The following is a 25,265-nucleotide window of genomic DNA, read 5'->3' as shown; positions in this document are numbered from 1 at the left end:
TTACCCTCTGACTTCTTCACTGTAAAGGCTTTAGCAATTTCCTCTCATGCTTCTTGGAGTTTCTGGGCCACCCATAGTAGCCATAAGTTGCCCATGGACTTCAAATGCAAGAGGTCCCCACCTGAAGCCCTATATCATCACAATGGCAATGATGCATACTGGGATATCTTGGAAACAGAGGCTCTCACAGGCTCTAAGGTCATGATCCTCTCTACCCAGCTGTCCGTTACACCTTGGATCATGGAAGTAGTACCCTGCAAGCTGGGTATGGCTGCTAAGGTTTCCTTGCTAAAATGTAAATGATACCTATTTGTTTAAGCCAAACCTAGGCCCCCTGGAGTAACCCACCCCAATGAGGGTGCGGCCTGCCCTATTCTTAGTTTCTTGACAGACGCCATGGTTTCACAGGCAGTCACTACTCTTCAGAACCCCTTAGCTAGAGGAACTGCTTGGGATCTTGAATGGATAGAAAAGAAAGTTTGTACATGTCACAGCAAGTATGGCTACCATCATCATACGTGACTCAACTTCTTAGAGAGCCATTGCTTTTAATATCTTAACTAAGACATCTCTGTTAAAGGACTCAAAGATTAGTGCAACTGCCCAAACTTCAGTCAGGCATCTTTACACTGATCACCAATGTCAATAAATCAGCTCAACTGAACATTTTTACAAACCACTGGGCCATTGCCAACTGTCTGACCATGTGATCCAGGGTTGCCCTTTATGAGGAAAAAACTTTTGAAATCTTGTCTCAGACATTCCCAAAATACAGATCAATGCCACACATGCCTCTACACAGAGTTCTAGTCACTATTGATAATGATCAAGGCACTCATTTCACGTCTCACCACATTGCTGAGCTCTGGAACAAGGTGTTCAGTGAATTTTCATCTCATTTACTAAACAGATCTCTGACTCACAAAGTACCACTGTGGCTTTAAACAAGTTCAAACATGGGGCAGTTCACTCAGTCAAACACTGAGAGTGAATTGTGATGAAGGCTGATCCATCGTTGATCTTTAACTGCTCACAAGTTTCAAGCTCTCCTCCCCATCCCCCAGTTTCCCTTTTGCCTGATATACGGGCAAGCTGACAAGAATACCTGTATGCATTCTCCTTTATAAGCAATGGGAATTTTGAAACTCACAAGCCCTGACCAGCATGTAGGAGCTTTCACTCCAGTATCAACTCTGTAAAACCCAGAGCCAGCCAGCTTTTGTTGCTCCCTTAAGCAATTTTGGATCTGCTTGGATCCAATTTTGGATACTGTCCTGCTCTTCTCAGAAAGCCTCACTGTATGAGTAATACATCTTTTTTACCCTCTTGGTCAATGTGTGGTATCATGAGTCTTGACATCTGAACCAAACTTGAATAGGGGGATCTTATTCTAGCTAGTGACCAAATATGGCTACAAATATAATTATATGAATAGTAACCAAATAATTAAATAATATAATTTTACATATGATAATTAAATATTCCTTACCTTAAAATATTAGGCTTAAAAAAAGTTTCCTTTCTTACAAGGGTAAAATTAGCTTAGTCATTTTGTATACTGACATTAACACAATCATCAATTTAAAAACAGTAAAAGAACTTTCCTTTTCAAGTGTTTCATATTTAACTAGTGATGATAAATAGTAAATACAAATTTTGAATAAACACATTTTATGAACATAATTTGTCATTGTTAGATAAGTAAATTCAATATTTACAAAAGACAAATCATTAAATTTGATACAAATGTACTGCTAAAAAATGAAGTGTCATACACTTCAAATATAAATAGCCTTTATTGACTGTAAGAGTTTATTCATTACTGAAAACTTCACATCAGGCAAAAACAGAATGCTAATAAAATAATGTAGTGACCTAATGAGAATAAGAAAAAAAGAATCTCAAAACAGTTTGTCACTAAAATATGGGGAAACTCAGTGACAATAAATTACTGAATTAAGTATAAAGACAGGTAACAACAACATAAATTATGTAAACAATGCTCAATAAAATAGGTCATTTGATAACACTGTAAGATCAAAAGGGAAATGGGGATTAATCTCCAAAATATAAAATCAGCTCATGTAGCTCTATGTCAAAAAAACAAACAACCCAATCAAAAAATGGGCATAAGATCTAAATAGATATTTATCCAAAGAAGACACACAGGTGGCCAAAAAGCACACTAAAAGTTGCTCAACATCACTAGTTATCAAGAAATGAAAATCAAAACTACAACCTCACACCAGTCAGAATGGTCATCATAAAAAAAAAAAACAAAAACAAAACATCTACAAACAAGAAACGCTGGTTAAAGTGTGGCAAAAAGGGAACCCTCCTACACTGTAGGTGGGAATGTAAGTTGGTATAACCACTATGAAGAACACTATGGCGGTTCCTTAAAAAATGAAAAAAGAACTACCATATGATCCTGCAATCCCACTGCTCGGTGTATATCTGAAGAAAACCATAATTTGAAAGGATGAATGCATCTTTTCAATGTTCACTGTAGCACTATTTGCAATGGCGAAGACATGAAAGTAATCTAAATGTCCATGGACAGAGGAATGGATTAATAAGAGGTAGTGTATATCTATATATGTGGTGTATACACACACACACACACACACACACATATATACACACACAAACACACATATGTATATTTGTTGTTGTTTAGTTGCTTATTTGTGTCTGACTTTTTGTGACTCCATGGACTGCAGGACGCCTGGCTTCCCTGTCCTTCACAATCTTCTGGAGTTTGCTTACTCATGTTCATGTCCATGTGTGTACACACACACACAAACACACAGTGGAATATTACTCAGTCATTAAAAAGAATGAAATAATGCCATTTACAGCAACATGGATAGACCTAGAGATTATCATATCAGGCAGAGAAAGATAATATCACATAATATCATTCATATGTGGAATCTAATTAAAAATTATATAAATGAATTTGTTTACAAATAGACACAGATTAACAGATTTTGAAAACAAATTTACGGTTATCAAAGGGGAAATGTGAAGAGGAGGGAAAATTTGGAGCTTGGGACTAACACACGCTACTATATGTAAAATAGATACTAATAAGAACCTATTGTATAACACAGGGAACTCTATTCAATGTTCTGTAATAATCTATGTGGAAAAGAATCAAAAAGAATGAATATATGTACTGATAACTGAATCACTTCACTGTACATCTAAAACTATTACAACTTTGTAAATCAACTATACTCCAATAAAATTAATAAAAAAGGCAAATGGTTGAACATGTGTCTGAGTTTTAAAGGAGAATATACACAGAGCAAAAGAATCACTATCAGTTTTAATAAAAAAGATAAGAATGATTAGTTAAGCTCCCATATGCAAGCCAAATCTACATTGGTGCACTTTAAAAAGTCAGTATATATATGTATACACATATATACATTTATATATAGTGTGTGTGCATCTTAGTTTTAATCCATTTTAGTTTTTCCTTCTAAATTCTAAGGAAACCTAAATTTTTAAAGACTACTTTTCATAGACTAAGAGTTTACACAGAAAATTGAAAGATGTATTGCACAAATAGATTGTATTCAACAATCATCATTCAATTTCCTAAGTCTATAAGATGGAAGGGAAGTAATACATTTAATGTATATAATAAGGATGAATGAGATAGTTGTTAATAGATCATAAGTTTTAATAAAGTTCAAATTAATTTAAAAAACAAGTATAATCCTATTTTGTAGGCAATATCATAGAGTAAGATTTTTGCAGATTGACTGGAGGAAAAATACCACACTAGGAAATAGGAAAGACAATGGTTGTGAATAAGAAATAAAATATGTAGAGTAGAAGAAAAGTTTAAGGTGATGATAGCTAATTTAAAGATAAACCAAAAATATTTTCCCACAGCAAATACATAAAAGGTCTTGGTAACTCCATGCCCCTGTACAGAGTATACTAGACTGACAATAACTTTGTGTGATTTAAGGATTCATGAATTTGAAATCTATGCAACCAATAGTCTACACAACAACAAAATTTAAGAGAGAGGGCAGATATCTGGGAAATCTAAGAAGGAAAACCTGAAAAGGTTTTCATGCACACTTTCAAGATGCCACTTTTGAAAGCTAGTCTTGAGAAAAAGCAAGCTTTATATCTTAACAAATATGTGTTCAGTATGTGTCTTTAAGGAGGTGAGACTATCCAGGAGGCTAAACACAAAGTTAAGTCACTGTAGACTATCCTGGATTTCCTCAAGGTGATTTATATGTTGGAATTTTCCAAGAAATCTGAATGTTAGTTTACATTCTATACAGTTAGTATTTTATACATGCTTTATAGAGTAATTTATGCTAGGATTTTCTACATAAAACTGTAGAAACGCTATCTTCTGTAGCGTGTTGAATAGAGTCCCCCCAGTATTCAACCCCACCTAGGCGCTCAGAATATCATTGTATTTGGAAAAAAGGACCTCTGTAGATGTAACTAAGATTCACATGAGGTTATGGATCAGGGTGGATGCTAAATCCTACAACTGGTGTCCCTAGAACAAATGATACAGAATGATACCAAGGTGAGTTGCCGTGCCCTCCTCCAGGTGATCTTCCTGACCCAAGAGTTGAACCTGAGTCTCTAGTGTCTCCTGCATTGGCAGGGGGTTCTTTACCACTGGGTAGCCATTCCCTTCTCCACTAGTGCCACCTGGGTGATGTAGCTACAAACCATAGAACTTCAAGGATTGCTTGGGTCCATTAAAGTTAGGAAAAAGCAAGGAAGGATTCTTCTCTAGGATCTGCAGAAGGAGTGTAATGTTACTGATAACTTGATTTCAGGGGTCTAGTCTCCAGAACTGTGAAAGAATAAACCTCTGTTGTTCTAAGCCACTAAATGTGTGACACTTTGTTAAGGCAGACTTAGGACACTAATACATCTATTTTGCAGATACTTTCCAGAATGTAAAGAGTGGGTGATGGAAGAAGGGGAAGAGAGGAAGGAGATCAGGAAGCGATGGTAATTTCAAAAGGCAGTGTTTCATGTGAAATTAATTGAGGTACAATGATACTAATCATGAATCGTTTCTCCTGCATTATAGTTTGAAGAGGCCCTCTAGGTTTTTAAAATCCCATCTCCTTAGATTGCTTTAAGCATCTTGCTTGACCAATTGGTCCTTCTAAAATCTTCAATTTTGCCCTCTCTACTATATTTCTGTTAGGCTTTAAGCTAAAAACTCCATTACTTTCTATCCTGAGAAAAAACAGACAAAAACAAACATTAGCCTTTGACTAGTATGGTACTTTGGTTATAGCTCTTACCTCTTTCTGTTTTATCTCAGCCAAGGTTATGGATATAGAAGTCAACAACATTTATTCCCCAAATCTACTAGCCACCTCCTCCTTTCAAAATGACTTTGGCCCCACACTACAGGTATAAATACATGATATCAATAAAAATATTTCCCCCAACAATGTCAACAGTTCTCTTATATTCTAAAATATCTATTTTATACCAAATTCAAAATAAAATTAAATGAGTCTGCTATCTTTTTGGCACTTAAAAACAGTGCATATAGACTATAGCAATCAAACCATAAGGGGACACAACTTATTGTTAAACATCAAGATGAAGGAAAAATAAAAGTTATTTTATTAATAAATAAACTATGGTAATTTTTTTGACTGCCCTTTGTGTGTCATGTAGGGTCTTAGTTCCCTGATTAGTGATTGAACCCATGACCCCACAGAGGAAGTGTGGAGTCTTAACTACTGGATCACCATGGAAGTCCCAACTAGAACATTTTTAAATTAAAAAAAAAAAAAAAATTCCAAGGGAAATAGTTCATTAGAAGAAAGACAGCTAAATATCAATAACTGACCCACAAATGTTATTTTCTAAGTATTTAGAACTAGAATCCTACAGAATGAGTATTATCAGATGACCCTAATATATGAAGTTGAAATGGATGGGGAACACATGTACACCCATGGCGGATTCAAGTCAACATATGGCAAAACCAATACAATGTTGTAAAGTAAAATAAACGAATTCATTTAAAAAAAAGTGTTATGAATTGATGACTCTTATCTAGAAAAACTTAAAGACAGAAATTCACTGACAAAATAGTATTCACTCAGTCAACCAGTAGAATTACATTACAGGTACATTTAATTCATATGAATTCAAATCTACACTGGGCAAAAATAAATAAATGAAAGCAATTTTGTAGTAAATGACCTATAAGAAACCAAACTAGCTCATCTGGTATTATCTGAACAACTGTTATCTTTGTAACACTGGAGGAAAAAATGTCCTGTTAGAATTGTTGAGATAATATAGCTTACACAAAATAATGTGGATTATCTTCTATGGCTGACATGGTATTTTCATGAGTAATGTTGATTATATGTGGCTTTCTTCTTATATAATGACTTTAGAAGTTTAACCCTTGTAAAAGCATGAAATCTCAATAAATGAATCGAGTGTATTGACAGATATTATGATACAATATTTAAAAATTAAATTCTAAGTGTCTGCATATAAAAGATATGGAGGAAGAAATGCTTATAATTTGGGATAAATGGCAGGAAAAAGGAAAAACGTGAAAAGTGGCATGTTATGAAGTGATACCAAAAGTCATAAAACACAACACAAAAGCAAAAGAAGGAAAGCATGGCAAAGTGAGAAAGAGGGGAAGAAACAAACAGACAAAACATTTGATTTGCAGAGATCCAGTAACTGTTGCTTGATTATCTCACATTAAAGAGGGGAAGGGAGGGACAGGAAGATATCTATGACCGCAGTTTTTAATTCCTCTATTTTGTTTTCTGAAAATTTCAAGTGATCAATAGGTGATTAGATATTCACTGGAGATGTAAAGCACAAAATATGTGTTTTCATGCTTTAATTATATAACATTAATGTTTTATTTTTAGCCATGTTACTCTTAAAACCCTAGGGCTACTGAGTAATCCATGTCATTTTATTTCAACTTTTGAGGTTAGGAGTACCTAGGAATATGAACATAAAGTATTTGTATGTGCATCCATGTGTGTATGTGACTTACGATATACTATGTAATGACTCACACATATTTTATTTAATTATAAAATAACTCTAAGAAATAGAGAAATAGAGATACAAAAAGTAAGACTTATGTAATTAGTCCAATGGAAAAGACCAAATTGAGTTGTGTTCTCTATCTGGAAATCTGTCTCCAAAACTGGCATTCTTAACCCAATAGTATGAAAAATAGACTATGACATACTATATATAATATAGTCTTATTTACTACTAACAATAGCTCTGCTCCACAAACATAATGATCCCTGCTTTACACATAAAGAAACTGAGTTTCAAAGAAGTTATGTTTATTTGTCCAAAGACAGACAGCTAATGTGTAACAAGCTAAAATTAGACTAGAATCTGTTTGACTTCATATACAGTTTAAAATAAAGAATGATGCAACATTTATAGAAAAATATAATCAGTTTCCTTACTAATTAATCAAAGTGTACCTGATTTTATCCACAGAAAATCCAAGACTTGTTTGAAAAAATTAGTGTTAAAAATCACCAATTATTGGTTGTATTATTTTTCATATTAAGAGAATTAAATTTTACTTACATTAGCTCGGCTAAAATAAAAATTCCATTCACTAGGAATCCATTAATTTAATTTTAACAAGAACTTTTTCCTTCTCTTTTTGAATATACATATATATATAGGCTACTATAAAATACATCCCAGTGACCAACACGTGTATGTATCAGGAAAGGAAATGTGATTTTCTTCTTTTTCAATCCTTTGGCTACATGGCATCCCAAGGATAGAATCTAATAGAACAAATTAATGGCTTCCAAAGAGACTCAGATAGCCATGCGGTCTTCTGGGTTAGCACTGCCAAGATTCTATCAGTAACCATGTGATATTTTTGGTGACTGGGGACTACAAAGACCTCTAGAAAGGGAAAACTCTTGTGCACGCAAAAGGCAATACAATAAACACGATTATATGGATGATGCTTTTCTTTCTAAACTGTCCTTCTCTTCATAATCAAAGAGCTCAACTCTGAATAAATCAATCAACATGCTAAGGAATAAGAGATTGCAGAAAAAGACACTGTGCTAATCTTGGCATCATCAATTTTATTTCAAGGTTAAAATAAAAGGTTTAGTACTTCCCTTCTGATGATAATGTTCTCTTTACTAAGTTGTGGATCTTGGACTTGTTTCAGAATAGAGAAAAGGAGGATATATAGGTAAATTCTCATTTACCAAAAGAAATTGGACTGGAAGCATCAGCTTATTTTATTATCAGCAGAAACATTAAGTGAAGATGTGATCCAAAAATCTTGATATGATAAAAATCTATATCCTTCTGCTAAAATACTCCGTCATCCTGACCCAGACATTCATTTCCTAGCAAATCCTTCACCATGTAACACAACGCTGTAAATCTAAATTGCAGAAGTCTAAAAGACGTTCAGCCTCTCTCCCACACTTTGCTGTTCACTAAATATCCTTTGCCTATCCATCCATAAACAGAGCTTAACCTGGGTTAGATCCAGCTGGATTTCAGATCCAAAACCTTTAGAAGCCAGGTAAGTGACTTCTAAGACTTGTGATCAGGGAGATGTGAAGTCAGCAAAGGACACATTGTCTTCTCAGTGCCAATGTAGAACAGATTGTCAGGTTGACAAGATGAGCTGAAATGTCCTTTGCTGTCTTTTTATAATCACTGCTGTTGTAGAAACTAGGTGCTTAAAACCAAAATATTTTTTATCTGCAAACGTGTTTATAAAATATAAAACTATTATAATTGTTTCATACCTATTTTGTCATTATTATAATAGCTCCATATTTGAATATATGCATATTTGGCAGAGCAGACTTTGCTTTATGCTCTGGTAATTTCCCATTTTATGAAATTCCATTATGAAGGCACTTGCAGGGTTACTGGATGTACTTATTTTTAAAAATTAAAAACAATCCTGTTTTCATTTTTATATTGTTGTTCACCTGTGTACTTGACTGTAAATTCAGAATGCAAAAAATAACCTCAAAACTTTATTATTACAAAGCTACTATCTAAAAATAATTTTTAGAGTAAAGTACTTTATGAGTAGTAAATATTTTCATTAAAAAGCAACTAACATTTTGAATAGCATACAGTGAAAATAAAGCATGCTTATAATGGTATACTACATGATGAGATGAATCTTACTTACCAAACTCCTTGGGAACTGCTATGGAATAAACACAATTATGTCCCACACTGTAATTTTTTGGATAGTTTGGTGATAGAACAGTGCCTTCTGAACCTGTTGAACGACTTCCACATGGTGCTGAAATTAAAAAATATTATTTTTAGAAAAAATTTATAATATGAATATTTTCTTGATATAAAAATATGGCTAGTTGATTTTAAGGTATATCATTTATTTACATTTATTTTAGCAAGGGTCCCCATTGTCAAATATTTTAAAAATAAAAAATTGTGCACCTAGGAAATTTTTTAAGTATTCAGATTTACTCTTCTCAGAAGCAAAGTAATATAATAAAGTTACAATGGTGCTATCTATCTCTAGAGGTAATAATGGTGGCCTGCTTTCATTTATGATAAAAGGGTAAAAATAATCATCTCTTTTAAAATGATGAGAAATTACACACACAAGTGGGAAATTGTTTTACTCACCACCAAACTTTGAATCTACTCAAAATCAACTCTGATTATTCTCCCATCAAATTAGGTATTTCTATACCCAGGACAGGGATGGCTGCGTAAACACATTCATCCACTCATCTAAGTAAAATATTCTCTCACCAATCTCTTATCTGCTTATGATTTACATTTAAATCAGGAGTTGCTGATGGTGCATAGAGATGGTGCATTTCTGCTACCTCAGCCCCAAATGTGCTGTGTTCCTTAAAAAGATGACGGTGAAACCGATTTCTGGAAAATTTGTAGATAGTGGTTCTGTTGTTCACAAGATAAGAGGATGTTTTGGATTTATAGTTCTGGAACACAGAGAAAGATCTGAGCTACTAAAGGGGTTATAGTTATCAAAGCAAAATGAGATAGTTGATATTATTTAAATGAATGGGATCTTCCAGGAATTATGTAGAATGAGAAAGATGGCCAAAGAGGAAGCCTGGAGAATGCCAAGGCAGGATTAGGGGGCGGCCGCATGTAACCAGTTGCATCTGGCTTTTTGTGATGCTATGGACTATAGTCGTTAGGCTCCTTTGTCCATTGGATTTTCCAGGCAAGAATACTGGAGTGGGTTGCCATTTCCGACTCCAGGGGATTTTCCCAACCCAGGGATAGAACCTGTGTTTCTTGCGTCTCCTGCATTGGCAGCGAATTCTTTACCACTGAGCCACCTGGGAAGCTGAGAGGGTGGCTACAAAGAATTTAAACTACTGGGAACCAAGAAGGAGGAAAGTTCAATTTTAAAAAAGTGTTCAAAAACTGTTTGGAGATGGCAATGGCAACCCACTCCAGTATTCTGGCCTGGGAAATCTCATGGACAGCTGAGATTGGAGGACTACAATCTATGACCTCACAGAGTCAGACACTATCTAGCACCTGAACAGCAACAACACATAATCAGGCAGATTGTGATTTGGGAAAATAGTTCTTGATGGAAACATGGCATAAAATGGAATGAAGTGACCTAGCAATATGGAATACAGAGTTTTGTAGGAAATTAACATATATTTCTGCTTTACTGACTTGCCAAAGCCTTTGTGTCGATCACAATAAACTGTGGAAAATTCTGAAAGAGATGGGAATATCAGACCACCTGACCTGCCTCTTGAGAAATCTGTATGCAGGTCAGAAAGCAACAGCTAGAACTGGACATGGAACAACAGACTGGTTCCAAATCAGGAAAGGAGTACGTAAAGGCTCTATATTGTCACCCTGCTTATTTAACTTATATGCAGAGTACATCATGAGACACCCTAGGCTGGAGGAAGCACAAGCTGGAATCAAGATTGCTGGGAGAAATATCAATAACCTCAGAAATGCAGATGATACTACCCTTATGGCAGAAAGTGAAGAAGAACTAAAGAGCCTCTTGATGAAAGTGAAAGAGGAGAGTGAAAAAGTTGGCTTAAAGCTCAACATGCAGAAAACTAGGATCATGGCATCTGGTCCCATCACTTCATGGCAAATAGATGGGGAAACAGTGGAAACAGTGGCAGACACTATTTTTGTGGGCTCCAAACTGCAGATGCTGCTTACTTCTTTGGAAGGAAAAGGCGCTTACTCCCTGGAAGGAAAGTTATGACCAACCTAGATAGCATATTAAAAAGCAGAGACATTACTTTGCCAGCCAGTGTTTGTCTAGTTAAGGCTATGGTTTTTCCATCAGTCATGTATGGATATGAGAGTTAAATATAAAGAAAGCTGAGCACCGAAGACTGGATGCTTTTGAACTGTGGTGCTAGTGAAGGAAGACTTTTGAGAGTTCCTTGGACTGCAAGGATATCCAACCAGTCCATCCTAAAGGAGATCAGTCCTTAGTGTTCATTGAAAGGACTGATGTTGAAGGACTGATGATCATTGAAAGGACTGAAACTCCAATACTTTGGCCACCTGATGTGAAGAACTGACTCCTTGAAAAGACCCTGTTGCTGGGAAAGATTGAAGGCAGGAGGAGAAGGGGATGACAGAGGATGAGATGGTTGGATGGCATCACCAACTCAATGGAGATGAGTTTAGGTAAACTCTGGGAGTTGGTGATGAACAGGGAGGCCTGGAGTGCTGCAGTCCATGGGGTTGCAAAGAGTTGGACACAACTGAGCAACTGAATTGAACTGAACTGAATATCACAAATCATAAATCCTGATATACAGTGTATTTGAAAGCTGTATCTTCCATGTAGTTTTTTTTTCTTAATGAGAAAGCCTTTCATGACCCTCTGTGATATGAATTTATAATACAGACAGTATTATTCTCTGTATTGACTTTAAGATTAAAATTACTATTGCTTTTTTCTCTTCTTTGTTCGAATCTTTGATCTTAATAAAAATACCTACTGAGTAAGCCATTCATTTCACTGGCCTCTTCATGTTCTACATAAGTATACAAACTTCATTTTGTTTTTCTGCCTTAGATAATAAACCTCCCATAAAGCTATTTTATCATAATGGTATAAATATTACTTTAAATTATAAACTATTGCTCCAAGTCACATTCATTTTACTCTTCATTTTCCTCTGCACTGTTTCTGACACATTCACATTATGTATCTGGAAAACTAAGGATAATATTGCTATGAGTTTTCTATTTCTTCATATGTTCACTGAGAAGAAAAATCAGTCTTTACTTCTTGCAAATTAATTTTGTGTTCTAATTACACATTCCTGTTGAACACTAAAAAAAATCCATTTTAATATTATAGTCAGTGGCTTATAAACCATTTCAATGGCTCAGCAATTCAACTCAGTGCAATATGACTTTCTACATCTGTCACCTCACTAATTGCCTAGATTCATTCATTTGCTTTTGCTGGCTAGGAAGGCATTCTCTTCAGTCTTCAGTGCTCTGAGAGCTGTGTTCTCTATCATAGAGTACATGTTTAGAAAAAGAAGTGTTCATTGTATGACAAAGGTCTATGAATAGATATGCTTCTTTGACAGCTCTTCCATGTTACCATACATAAATTCTACTAAAACCAATGGTCTTGTGGGTGTCAGTAGTTCATGAGTGATACCTATGTCACTAATTTTTAACCTCATTTTCAAGATTGAGATATAATTCATACTGTAAAATTCACCCTTTCAAAGTGTACAATTGAGTGTCTTTTCAGTATATTCACAAAGTTATGTAACCAACCCCACTAACTAATTTCAGAATATTTTTGACACCCCATAAGAATTCCTATACTTATCAGCAGTCACTCCTCATTTGCTTTACTCTCAAGACCCTAGAAATCATTGATCAATGATTTTGTAGGAAACTATTTACAAGAAGCAGAGAAGGCAATGGCACCCCACTCCAGTACTCTTGCCTGGAGAATCCCAGGGATGGGGGAGCCTGGTGGGCTGCAGTCCATGGGGTTGCTAAGGGTCGGACATGACTGAGCAACTTCACTTTCACTTCTCACTTTCATGCACTGGAGAAGGCAATGGCAACCCACTCCAGTGTTCTTGCCTGGAGAATCCCAGGGACGGGGGAGCCTGGTGGGCTGCCATCTATGGGGTCGCACAGAGTCGGACACGACTAAAGTGACTTAGCAGCAGCAGCATGTACAGGAAGGCAAGCTTTTAAAATGATTTTAATTGAATTATTTGGTGCATTTTAAAAACTACAATCCCTTTCCCTTGCTTAGTTTCATACTTCTCTCTCAATTTTTACCAATTATAGTAGCCTTTTATTATTAAAATATTACTTAAAACAGCTAACATATTAGCCTAAGATATGTAAGTTTAGAGAGAGAGAAAAACAACAAAAAAACCAAACTCTGTAGCAATTTATTAACTCCTATCTGATCATCTCACAAATGTTGCTTTCTCAAGAAAGTTTCGTTCCTGTTTTTCGGACTAGTTTAGAAGCCCCATCATGTAGGGTTTTTCATCAATTAATTTAATGACATTCATAACAACTTGTAATTATATATTTATTTGTATAACATCTATTTCTATCTCTTGACTCCATGACCTCTTAAGTCAAAGTTTCCATGTCTTTTTTGCACACTGTTTCTACCTCTGGAGCCTGGCATGGTCTGTGTATATAATGGGCTTCTTATAAATGTATGCAGTGAATGTTAGGAAAAATAAAATATACATTATATTAATATCATGCTGTTGACTAAATGTACAGAATGCAAAACTCAGAGGTTTTTCAAAACTCTTTGCTTAGGGTATCACAATAAATGCAACCCAAAGTTTTAGTATCAGAGAGGGGTAGTTTTGATTTCCAGCTTTACTATTTACTGACTGAGTAGGCCAGGAAGAAGGGAAAATTCAAACTTGAACTGGAACACAAAGTGTCTGCTCCATCTAGCATATGATGTGGTCTTAAATGAAATGAATTAAGAAACTCTCCTGACCTACTCCAGAATCTCCTAGAAGTGCTATAATGAGGCTTTCATGAATGCCTTAGGAAGATAGACTAACCTCCTCAACCCCAGAAGGAATACAAAGCTTTGAAAAAGGCAGGAGAAACTTCTCTGGTGTTTCTGCTACTCTTCACTTGAGAGAGACAAGGATGCCTTTTAGTGGTCCTGCCCAGGTCATTCAGCCCTCCACAAACAGTTCTTTGTCTTTCTTTTCCTTTCCTCTTAATTTTCCTTAAGGATAAAGAGTAAAGTTCTCTATCCCAAAGGAAGAGGGACCTACATCTTCCATTCAGCTGTGTGCTCATGGGTTGGGGGACTTTCCTGTGCTCAGCTATTGATAGTGTGGGTGGTGTCCTCAATTTCTCTGGATTCTTTATCCTTTAGAAATCTGGGGGAAAACAAGAGCCAACACTACTAGTGAAAGGGAGTAGGAATTGGCCCACATTCCTTTTTTTTTTCTTATAATTCAGGGGTTTCTTTACCTTGTTTCATAAATTAGATGGGGAAATATGTCTATATTTTCATTAGACTCTAGCTAATTTTTTATAACTAAAATTTTAGCATTTCCTTTACTTTCAAATGTAAGCAACAAAGTATGTTAGCAACAGAAGTAACTGGGACTTTGTTAACAAAAGAAATCAGAGATATTTTATACTACCTAAAATTATTGCAGATACCTCAAAATATTGTTTATTCTTATCACTACTAAAGTTACTTGAAACTGGAACTTCAAATTTAAGGCATTAAGTAAGAATATATATTATTACATAAAAGTTTGTTTTTTATTACAGTAAGTGATAACTGTATTTCAATATTATTGGTTTCTCTTCCAAGCCTATGTGAGTTATTTTACTTTGTGTGTTTAAAAAGATGATGAGATATAACCAGCCAAAATGGCTATCATCAAAAAATTCACAAACAGCAAATGCTGGAGAGGGTGTAGAGAGAAGGGAACACTCCTACACTGCTGGTGGGAATGCAAATTGGTACAGTCACTATGGAGAACATTATGGAGGTTCCTTTAAAAATAGAGCTGTCATATGACCCTATAATCCTACTCATGGGCATATATCCAGAGAAAAACATAATCTGCACCCCAATCTTCATTAAAGCACTGTTTATGATAGCCAAGACATGGAAGAAACTTAATGTTCATCAACAGAAGAATGGATAAAGATGTGGTACATATAAACAACCGGATATCACTTGGCCATTAAAAAGAATGAAATAATGCCATTTGCAGCAACATAGACTAGAGATTGTCATACTGAGTGAAGTGAGTCAGACAGAGAAGGAGAAATATCATATGGCATCCCTTATAGTGGAATCTAAAAGGAAATGATATAAATGAACTAACTTATAAAACAGAAAGAGACTTACAGGCTTACAGAATGAAATTATGGTTGCCAGGGGGCAGCATAGGGCAAGGGATAGTGAGGGAATTTGGGATGGCCATGTACCACACTGATATATTTAAAATGGATAACCAATACGGACCTTATTGTATAGCACAAGGAACTCTTCTCATTGTTATGAGGCAGCCTGTAGGGAAGGGGAGTTTGGGGGAGAATGGATACATGTTTATGTATGGTTAAGTCCCTTAACCATTCACCTAAAACTATCATAGTATTGTTAACTGGCTATACCGCAAAAGAAAATGAAAAAGTTTAAATTAAAAAATAATTAAAAGATGACATTAAGGTCCATAGGCTTCATCAGAGTACACACATACACATAGATGGGAATTCTATTCTAATTAGATTTCTCCCAAACCACCTGTCCTTGTCATTTTCTGTTTACTTGTTTCCTTAAGGAAGACTGACTCAGAGATTGTTGCTTTGGCCTAAGAAGATCTGGAAAATATTAGTTGCATTGCAGGACCCTTTCTTTCCTGCTCTTTTGCTTCCTTCCCTAGGGGATCAATAAATTCTTTCCAGCATCAGAAAGGTCCTAAAATTCAGGTTTGAAATTTTGGGAGAAAAACCTCCTCTTAAGGTTGACATAAGTGAAAGTCACTCAGTCGTGTCCTACTCTTTGTGACCCCATGGACTATACAGGTCATGGAATTCTCCATGCTAGAATACTGGAGTGGGCAGTCTATTCCTTCTCCAGTGAATCTTCCTGACCCAGGGATCAAACCAGGGTCTCCCGCATTGCAGGTGGATTCTTTACCAACTGAGCTATCAGGGAAGCCCTAACGTTGACATATTCTTGGAGTTATTTACACTATAGCCTAAATATGGTTCAGATTTACCCAGTAACTCTCCCAGGTGGCTCAATATAGCTCAGTTGATGTGTTTTGGGGTTAGGAATCAAATTCCCTGTTGCTCAGAGAACTCTTGTTTTGTGGTCTTTTATGTATATATCTCCCTCAGGAATATAGGAGTGAATGGCTCCCTGGTTAAAGTATAAATATGAAATGAAATTTTCTGTATTCAACAAAGGGCAGGGAAGCAGCAATTTCCTTAGCCTCTCTCTTAGAGGGTTTCCTTGAAAACATAGTAGATGAACCTTTTCATTTTACAGTTAAAGCTTGCAGCTGTCTGACCTCTGAAACTGTAAAAACACACTTCTGAAATTGACTCAGGGTTCTTACAAGATTGCTCACAACGTATGCATGAGAAAAAGCATACCACTTTCCCTCTGAATGAGACAAAAGGAGTGTTACTTGTTCTTTTTTTCAACTATATACGTTTGGGCGAGATTCTGTCTGGTCTTTACGGTGTCTTTCATAGATGCCTGCAATAAGCATTGTACTCCAGATATGCTTAATCAGTGATAAAATTGCTTTCTTTCTCTTCCAGGTTTTGTGGAATGAACTTTGTTGGTAGGATTTCTGTTTCCCCAATAGAAGTAAAGATTTGGCTATTTTTAGATCTTGTGTCCTAGTGTGGGTGTTAGTTGCTCAGCCATGTCCAATCTGTGCCATTACATTAATACAATTTGAATCTCACCATGACTTCTAAGGACTTCCCAGGTGGTGCTAGAAGTAAAGAACCTACTGTCAATGCAGGAGACATAAGTGACATGGATTCAATCGATCCCAGGGTCATGAATATCCTCTGGAGGAGGGTAAGGCAATCCACTCCAGTATTCTTGCCTGGAGAATCCCATGGACAGAGGAGCCTGGTGGGCTACAGTCCATAGGATTGAAAGAGTCAGACATAACTGAAGTTACTTAGCATGCATACGTGCGTGAATTCTATTAGTTACTGTTACATGCTTTTCTTTCCTCACCTGTAAGGAGATAATTGATTGATTCAATTTTCTGTATAATTTTTTTATTATTTTGCAGATACTGGCAATACATTCTAGGATGACATGTTTGAAGTCTGACTTAAATATACACGTGTGTGGTATTAGTTGCTGAGTTGTGTCCAATTCTTTTGCGACCCCAAGGACTGTAGCCAGTCAGGCTTCTCTGTCCATGGGATTTCCCTGGCAAGAATTCTGGAGTATTCCACTTCCTTCTCTGGGGGATCTTCCTGACCTAGGAACTGAACCCATGTCTCCAGCATTGGCAAGCAAATTCTTTACCACTGAGCCACCTGGGAGGCCCCACATATATATAGTCCTAAATGTAGTGAAGGAGGGCATCTTAACATGATGAGAGGCTAGGAAACTACCTATCTGAAGACGTTGTGTAGTGACTTAGATATCAAAACAAGGGAAAATAAAAATGGTTTAAATATGAAATCCAAGTCTGTGGTTACAAGAAAATGTGCTCTGTATTATAGATATTGGTCTGCAATTGAATTGCTGGTCATAAAAGCGACTCTATTTGGTATGCTCCAGAATCCAAAGGAGCAGGGATTTACTTATTACAATGTTAAAGATTCTCTTTGCCTGTGTGGATCACAATAAACTGTGGAAAATTCTGAAAGAGATGGGAATACCAAACCACCTGACTTGCCTCTTGAGAAAGCTGTATGCAGGTCAGGAAGCAACAGTTAGAACTGGACATGGAACAACAGACTGGCTCCAAATAGGAAAAGGAGTATGTCAAGGCGGTATATTGTCACCCTACTTATTTAACTTATATGCAGAGTACATCATGAGACACCCTGGGCTGGAGGAAGCACAAGCTGGAATCAAGATTGCCGGGAGAAATATCAGTAACCTCAGAAATGCAGATGATACTACCCTTATGGCAGAAAGTGAAGAAGAACTAAAGAGCCTCTTGATGAAAGTGAAAGAGGAGAGTGAAAAAGTTGGCTTAAAGCTCAACGTTCAGAAAACTAAGATCATGGCATCTGGTCCCATCACCTCATGGGAAATAGATGGGGAGACAGTGGAAACAGTGGCTGACTTTATTCTTCTGGGCTCCAAAATCACTGCAGATGGTGATTGCAGCCATGGAATTAAAAGATGCTTGCTCCTTGGAAGGAAAGTTATGACCAACCTAGATAGCATATTAAAAAGCAGAGACAATACTTTGCCAACAAAAGTCCATCAAGTTAAGGCTATGGTTTTTACAGTGGTCATGTATGGATATGAGAGTTGGACTATAAAGAAAGCTGAGTGCCGAAGAATTGATGCTTTTGAACTGTGGTGTTGGAGAAGACTCTTGAGAGTCCCTACAACTACAAGGAGATCCAACCAGTCCATCCTAAAGGAGATCAGTCCTTGGTGTTCATTGGAAGGACTGACATTGAAGCTGAAACTCCAATACTTTGGCCACCTGATGCGAAGAGCTGACTCATTGGAAAAGACCCTGAGGCTGGGAAAGGCTGAGGGCAGGAGGAGAAGGGGATGACAGAGAATGAGATGGTTGGATCGCGTCACCAACTCAATGGACATGGAATTGGGTGGACTCCGAGAGTTGGTGATGGACAGGGAGGCCTGGTATGCTGCAGTTCATGGCGTCACAAAGAGTTAGACACGACTGAGCAACTGAAATGAACTGAGAGATTCGCTAGAGGAACATGCAGGAGGCTGACTGGAGTGATAAATGTAAGAGTGCCTGGAAACTAGCAGGTGCTCAATAACATCAGCTTCCCTTCCCATTTCCTTTCAAATACATTTCCTCCTATCCTATGAAAACAAAACATGCTTTGATTTTATCCCAACATTACCATAATTGTTTTTCAATACAGAAAATATTACACATGATTCTGACAAATAATCTGTGCATTATGTCTGTAAACAAAATTCCTATGTGTAGCTGACTAAAAGAAGATATTTTATGATACTTGAAAATATTTACCACTAGGCCTTTGTCCTATGAATCTCTCATCTATATGCTTTAATTATATCATGTACTTAAGTGACATGAAATGCTAAGTGGCTTAGTATATTAGATTAGACAATCTCTGAAGATACCCCTCGTCCAAGGTAAGGAGCAGCAGTTGCGATTTGCTGAGGCAGCCGTAAAGAGATATCCCACGTCTGAGGTAAGAGAAACCCAAGTAAGATGGTGGGTGTTGCGAGAGGGCATCAGAGGGCAGACACACTAAAACCATAATCACAGAAAACTAGCCAATCTGATCACAGGAACACAGTCTTGTCTAACTCAATGAAACTCAGCCATGCCGTGTGGGGCCACCCAAGATGGTTGGGTCATGGTTGAGAGGTCTGACAGAATGTGGTCCACTGGAGAAGGGAATGGCAAACCACTTTAGTATTCTTGCCTTGAGAACCCCATGAACAGTATGAGAAGGAAAATGATAGGATACTGAAAGAGGAACTCCCCAGGTCTGTAGGTGCCCAATATGCTACTGGAGACCAGTGGAGAAATAACTCCAGAAGGAATGAAGGGATGGAGCCAAAGCAAAAACAATACCCAGTTGTGGATGGGACTGGTGATAGAAGCAAGGTCTGATGCTGTAAAGAGCAATATTGCATAGGAACCTGGAATGTTAGGTCCATGAATCAAGGCAAATTGGAAGTGGTCAAACAGGAGATGGCAAGAGGGAATGTCAACATTCTAGGAATCAGTGAACTAAAATGGACTGGAATGGGTGAATTTAACTCAGATGACCATTATATCTACTACTGTGGGCAGGAATCCCTTAGAAGAAATGGAGTAGCCATCATAGTCAACAAAAGAGTCCAAAATGCAGTACTTGGATGCAATCTCAAAAACAACAGAATGATCTCTGTTCATTTCCAAGGCAAACCATTTAGAATCACAGTAATCCAAGCCTATGCCCCAACCAGTAATGCTGAAGAAGCTGAAGTTGAACAGTTCTATAAAGATCTACAAGACCTTTTAGAACTAACACCGAAAAAAGATGTCCTTTTCATTATAGGGGACTGGAATGCAAAAGTAGGAAGTCAAGAGACACATGGAGTAACAGGCAAATTTGGCCTTGGATTACAGAATGAAGCAGGGCAAAGGCTAATAGAGTTTTGCCAAGAGAATACACTGGTCATAGCAAACACCCTCTTCCAACAACACAAGAGAACACTCTACATATGGACATCACCAGATGGACAACACTGAATTCAGATTGATTATATTCTTTGCAGCAAAGGAGGAGAAGCTCTATACAGTCAGCAAAACCAAGACTGGGAGCTGACTGTGTCTCAGATAATCAACTCCTTATTGCCAAATTCAGACTTAAACTGAAGAAAGTAGGGATAATCACTAGACCATTCAGATATGACCTAAATCAAAGCCCTTATGACTATACAGTGGAAGTGAGAAATAGATTTAAGGGACTAGATCTGATAGACAGAGTGCCTGATGAACTATGGATGGAGGTTTGTGACACTGTACAGAAGCCAGGGATCAAGACCATCCCCATGGAAAAGAAATGCAAAAAGGCAAAATAGTTGTCTGAGGAGGCCTTACAAATAGCTGTGAAATGAAGAGAAGTGAAAAGCAAAGGAGAAAAGGAAAGATATTCCTATTTGAATGCAGAGTTTCAAAGAATAGCCAAGAGTGATAAGAAAGCCTTCCTCAGTGATCAATGCAAAGAAATAGAGGAAAACAATGGAATGGGAAAGACTAGAGATCTCTTCAAGAAAATTAGAGATACCAAGGGAACATTTCATGCAAAAATGGGCTCGATAAAGGACAGAAATGGTATGGACCTAACAGAAGCAGAAGATATTAAGAAAAGGTGGCAAGAATACACAGAGCTATACAAAAAAGATCTTAATGACCCAGATAATCACAATGGTGTGATCACTGACCTAGAGCCAGACATTCTGGAATGTGAAGTCAAGTGGGCCTTAGAGAGCATCACTACGAACAAAGCTAGTGGATGTGATGGAATTCCAGTTGAGCTATTTCAAATCCTGAAAGGTGATGTTGTGAAAGTGCTGCACTCAATATGCCAGCAAATTTAGAAAAGTCAGCAGTGGCCATAGGACTGGAAAAGGTCAGTTTTCATTCCAATGCCTAAGAAAGGCAATCCCAAAGAATGCTCAAACTACCGCACAATTGCACTCATCTCATCTGTTAGTAAGGTAATGAAGGTGCTCAAAATTCTCCAAGCCAGGCTTCAGCAATATGTGAACCATGAACTTCCAGATGTTCAAGCTGGTTTTAGAAAAGGCAGAGGAACCAGAGATCAAATTGACAATATCCGATGGATCATCGAAAAAGCAAGAGAGTTCCAGAAAACATCTATTTCTGCTTTATTGACTACACCAAAGCCTTCAATTTTGTGGATCACAATAAACTGTGGAAAATTCTGAAAAAGATGGGAATATCAAACCACCTGACCTGCCTCCTGAGAAATCTGTATGCAGATTAGGAAGCAACAGTTAGAACTGGACATGGAACAACAGACTGGCTCCAAATAGGAAAAGGAGTATGTCAAGGCAGTATATTGTCACCCTACTTATTTAACTTATATGCAGAGTACATCATGAGACACCCTGGGCTGGAGGAAGCACAAGCTGGAATCAAGATTGCCAGGAGAAATATCAGTAACCTCAGAAATGCAGATGATACTACCCTTATGGCAGAAAGTGAAGAAGAACTAAAGAGCCTCTTGATGAAAGTGAAAGAGGAGAGTGAAAAAGTTGGCTTAAAGCTCAACGTTCAGAAAACTAAGATCATGGCATCTGGTCCCATCACCTCATGGGAAATAGATGGGGAGACAGTGGAAACAGTGGCTGACTTTATTCTTCTGGGCTCCAAAATCACTGCAGATGGTGATTGCAGCCATGGAATTAAAAGATGCTTGCTCCTTGGAAGGAAAGTTATGACCAACCTAGGTAGCATATTAAAAAGCTGAGACATTACTTTGCTAACAAAGGTCCGTCTGGTCAAGGCTATCATTTTTCCAGTGGTCATGTATGGATGTGAATGTTGGACTGTGAAAAAAGCTGAGTGCCGAAGAATTGATGCTTTTGAACTGTGGTGTTGGAGAAGACTCTTGAGAGTCCCTTGGACTGCAAGGAGATCCAACCAGTCCATCCTAAAGGAGATCAGTCCTGGGTGTTCATTGGAAGTACTGATGCTGAAGCTGATACTCCAATACATTGGCCAACTCATGCGAAGAGTTGACTCATTGGAAAAGATCTGATGCTGGGAGGGATTTGGGGCAGGAGGAGAAGGGGACGACAGAAGATGAGGTGGCTGGATGGCATCACCGACTCGATGGGCATGAGTTTGAGTAAACTCCAGGAGTTTGTGATGGACAGGGAGGCCTGGTGTGCTGCGATTCATGGGGTCGCAAAGAATTGGACATGACTGAGCGGCTGAACTGAACTGAACTGATATGCATTTGTAACAGAATAGGGTCTAGACTCATTCCACATCTCAAAAAATTTTGCAAACCCCAAGGAGATTAGAAAAAAGGAATTAGCCCAAGGTAAATCATGCCATTTAAACAGAAGATGTGGCATAAAAATTCAATTATTTAATTCTTCATACAAAAACAATATGATTTAATTAAGAGTAGGTCATATCAGGTTACTAATGAAATATTACTCTAAAGTTGGAAAGCTATGATCATAAATGAACTTTTATTTTTTTTTTTTTCTTTTAAAACTTTCTCTTCAGTTGCTAGAGTAAGAGGGCTTTCCTTTCAAAAGGTTTTATCATTTCACATGTATTAAGAGTTGGAAGTTGAAGAAACAATGATGTCAGATGACTACTGAATGTTTAAATTTACCATGAAAGTGAAAGTGAAGTCACTCAGTCGTGTCCAACGCTTTGGGACCCATTGGACTGTAGCCTACCAGGCTCTTCCGTTCATGGGATTCTCCAGGCAAGAATACTGGAGTGGGTTACCATTTCCTTCTCCAGGGGATCTTCCGGACCCAGGGATCGAACCCGGGTCTCCCAATTGGAGGCAGATGCTTTAACCTCTGAGCCACCAGGGAAGCCTTACCATAGTTGGGTTTATATACTTTGATCAGTCTTACAGGTCAGTAATGATTGATTTAATTTGTTTTCCAGAATCCAAGACATATGTGAGCATGAGTGAAACAAAGTCATTAAAAATAACATTGCACATTTTCAAAAGAATTAACACTGACTATATTTATTAAGGCATGTGTTTTCAGTGCAAAGTTGTATTTCAAATGAAATGTAAAAACCCATTTCAGGTGAACACTTTTACCAGTTTTTGGTAAAAAAAAAAACTGTTTTCTTAATTCTCATATGTAGCCTAGAGGAATGTTACAGAATTAAGTGGGAAATCCAAAATCTCACACTTATTTTTGGTGCCATGTATTCCTTCATGAAACATTTAACCAACTAAATTTCTGGTTAAGAACCAGGCACTCTTAGCCTTGAGAGTTATAAAAAGATCAGTAAAAAGTCATTGCATTACCCAGCCTACCTATAGGACAGTGATTAAGAAAATGGACTCCTAAATAAGACTGCTGGGCAAGTATGACTGAGAAACTACTTTAATCTCTTTGTCTTGGTCTCTAATCTAAAAAAATAAGAATTTTAGTATTTCCAGTTCTTACAGTTGTGGTGAAGTATAAAATGATATATATATAAAACTTCAAACTCTGAGCAACACAAGGTCCCCAACAGTCCTCCTTCCCATGGCACTCTGCCTTTTGAGCTGCTTGAAATTCTAACAACAGTCCCTGTTTACTCTTTCTTCTATATTTTTGGGCTTCCCCGGCAGCCCTAGTGGTAAGGAATCCACCTGCCAATGCAGGAGACACAGGCAACATGGGTTCAATCCCTGGATGGGGAAGATCCCCTGGAGAAGGAAATGGCAACCCACTCCAGTATTCTTGGCTGGGAAATCCCAGGCAGAGGAGGCTGGAGGGCTACCGTCCATGGGGTCACTTCCACACAGTGCTCACAAGACTGTTTTATTAATATATTGAGTAATGCACCTTATCTGTCTGTATCTTATCAGATTGTAAACTCTTCAGGGATAAGGACAATATTGAATTCATACCTTCATAGCTAATAGTTATTAATAATACAGAACTAGGTATAACTGATATACCTGAACACCTGAGAAAAAGGAATGAATGATACTCTTTAGAACAAGTGGCAAGCTAGTGATTCTTGAATAGTTCAAATATGTTTATTCTTAGGGTATTATTATTATAATTATGTATCAATTGGATGCTCACTGTATGCTACAGCATTAGACAAGATCAAGAATATTGCATTGGTCTTGTTACAGAATAAAAAGTCATGGCAATATAAAGCCTGGTGACTATAATTAATAAGACTATTGCATACTTGAACTCTGCTTAGAGAATAGATCTTAAAAGTCTTCATTGAAAGAAAAAAAAACTGTAATTATGTATGGTGACAGATATTAACTGGACTTAACTACAGTGATCATTTTGCAATACATATAAATATCAAATCACTATTTTGTATACCTGAAACTGGTTTAATGCTATATGTCAGCTATACCTCATCAATCAACTAACAAAATTATAGTACTGTGCTGTAGCCAGTATTCCAAATTTAATGAGGTATACATCAGAGATATCTTTATCCAGGATACTATTTCAATTTTAGATATATTGATTTCATCCTGGGAACTTTGGGGAGCAGGGTGATGTGACTAGAAATGTTTTTTCTATTAAAAAGACAAGTGATCATACACCTACAAGAAGTAAGATAGCTAGTCAGCAAGAGAGCCGGAGAAAAAGCTTTAAAGAGAAAGGACAACAAGCGCAAAAGCCCTGAGGTAGAAGTGTAATGAGTGTTTTGAAGAACCCTCCAGGAGGCCAGTGTGGTTCAAACAGTAAAGTAAAAAGGGAAAATATTTAGAGAGGTCAGGGTGTATATGGACAGATTAAGTAGAGC

At 37.2% G+C, this 25,265-nt stretch overlaps 1 protein-coding gene across 1 annotated transcript in view; it reads right to left on the bottom strand.

The window, feature by feature from the left end:
- Window positions 1–25,265, bottom strand: part of CSMD3 (CUB and Sushi multiple domains 3) — a 1,322,573-nt gene that overhangs the window by 243,781 nt on the left and 1,053,527 nt on the right. Inside the window, exon 32 of the mRNA XM_043879976.1 lies at window positions 9,224–9,340. Coding sequence (XP_043735911.1) covers window positions 9,224–9,340 — 117 coding nt within the window. The remainder of the gene's footprint in view (window positions 1–9,223; window positions 9,341–25,265) is intronic.

Source organism: Cervus elaphus, chromosome 21 (genome assembly GCF_910594005.1).
Source record: "Cervus elaphus chromosome 21, mCerEla1.1, whole genome shotgun sequence".
Taxonomy (NCBI): Eukaryota; Metazoa; Chordata; class Mammalia; order Artiodactyla; family Cervidae; genus Cervus; species Cervus elaphus.
The sequence above is the reverse complement of the archived record's forward strand: the minus strand, read 5'-3'. Positions and strand labels throughout refer to the sequence as shown.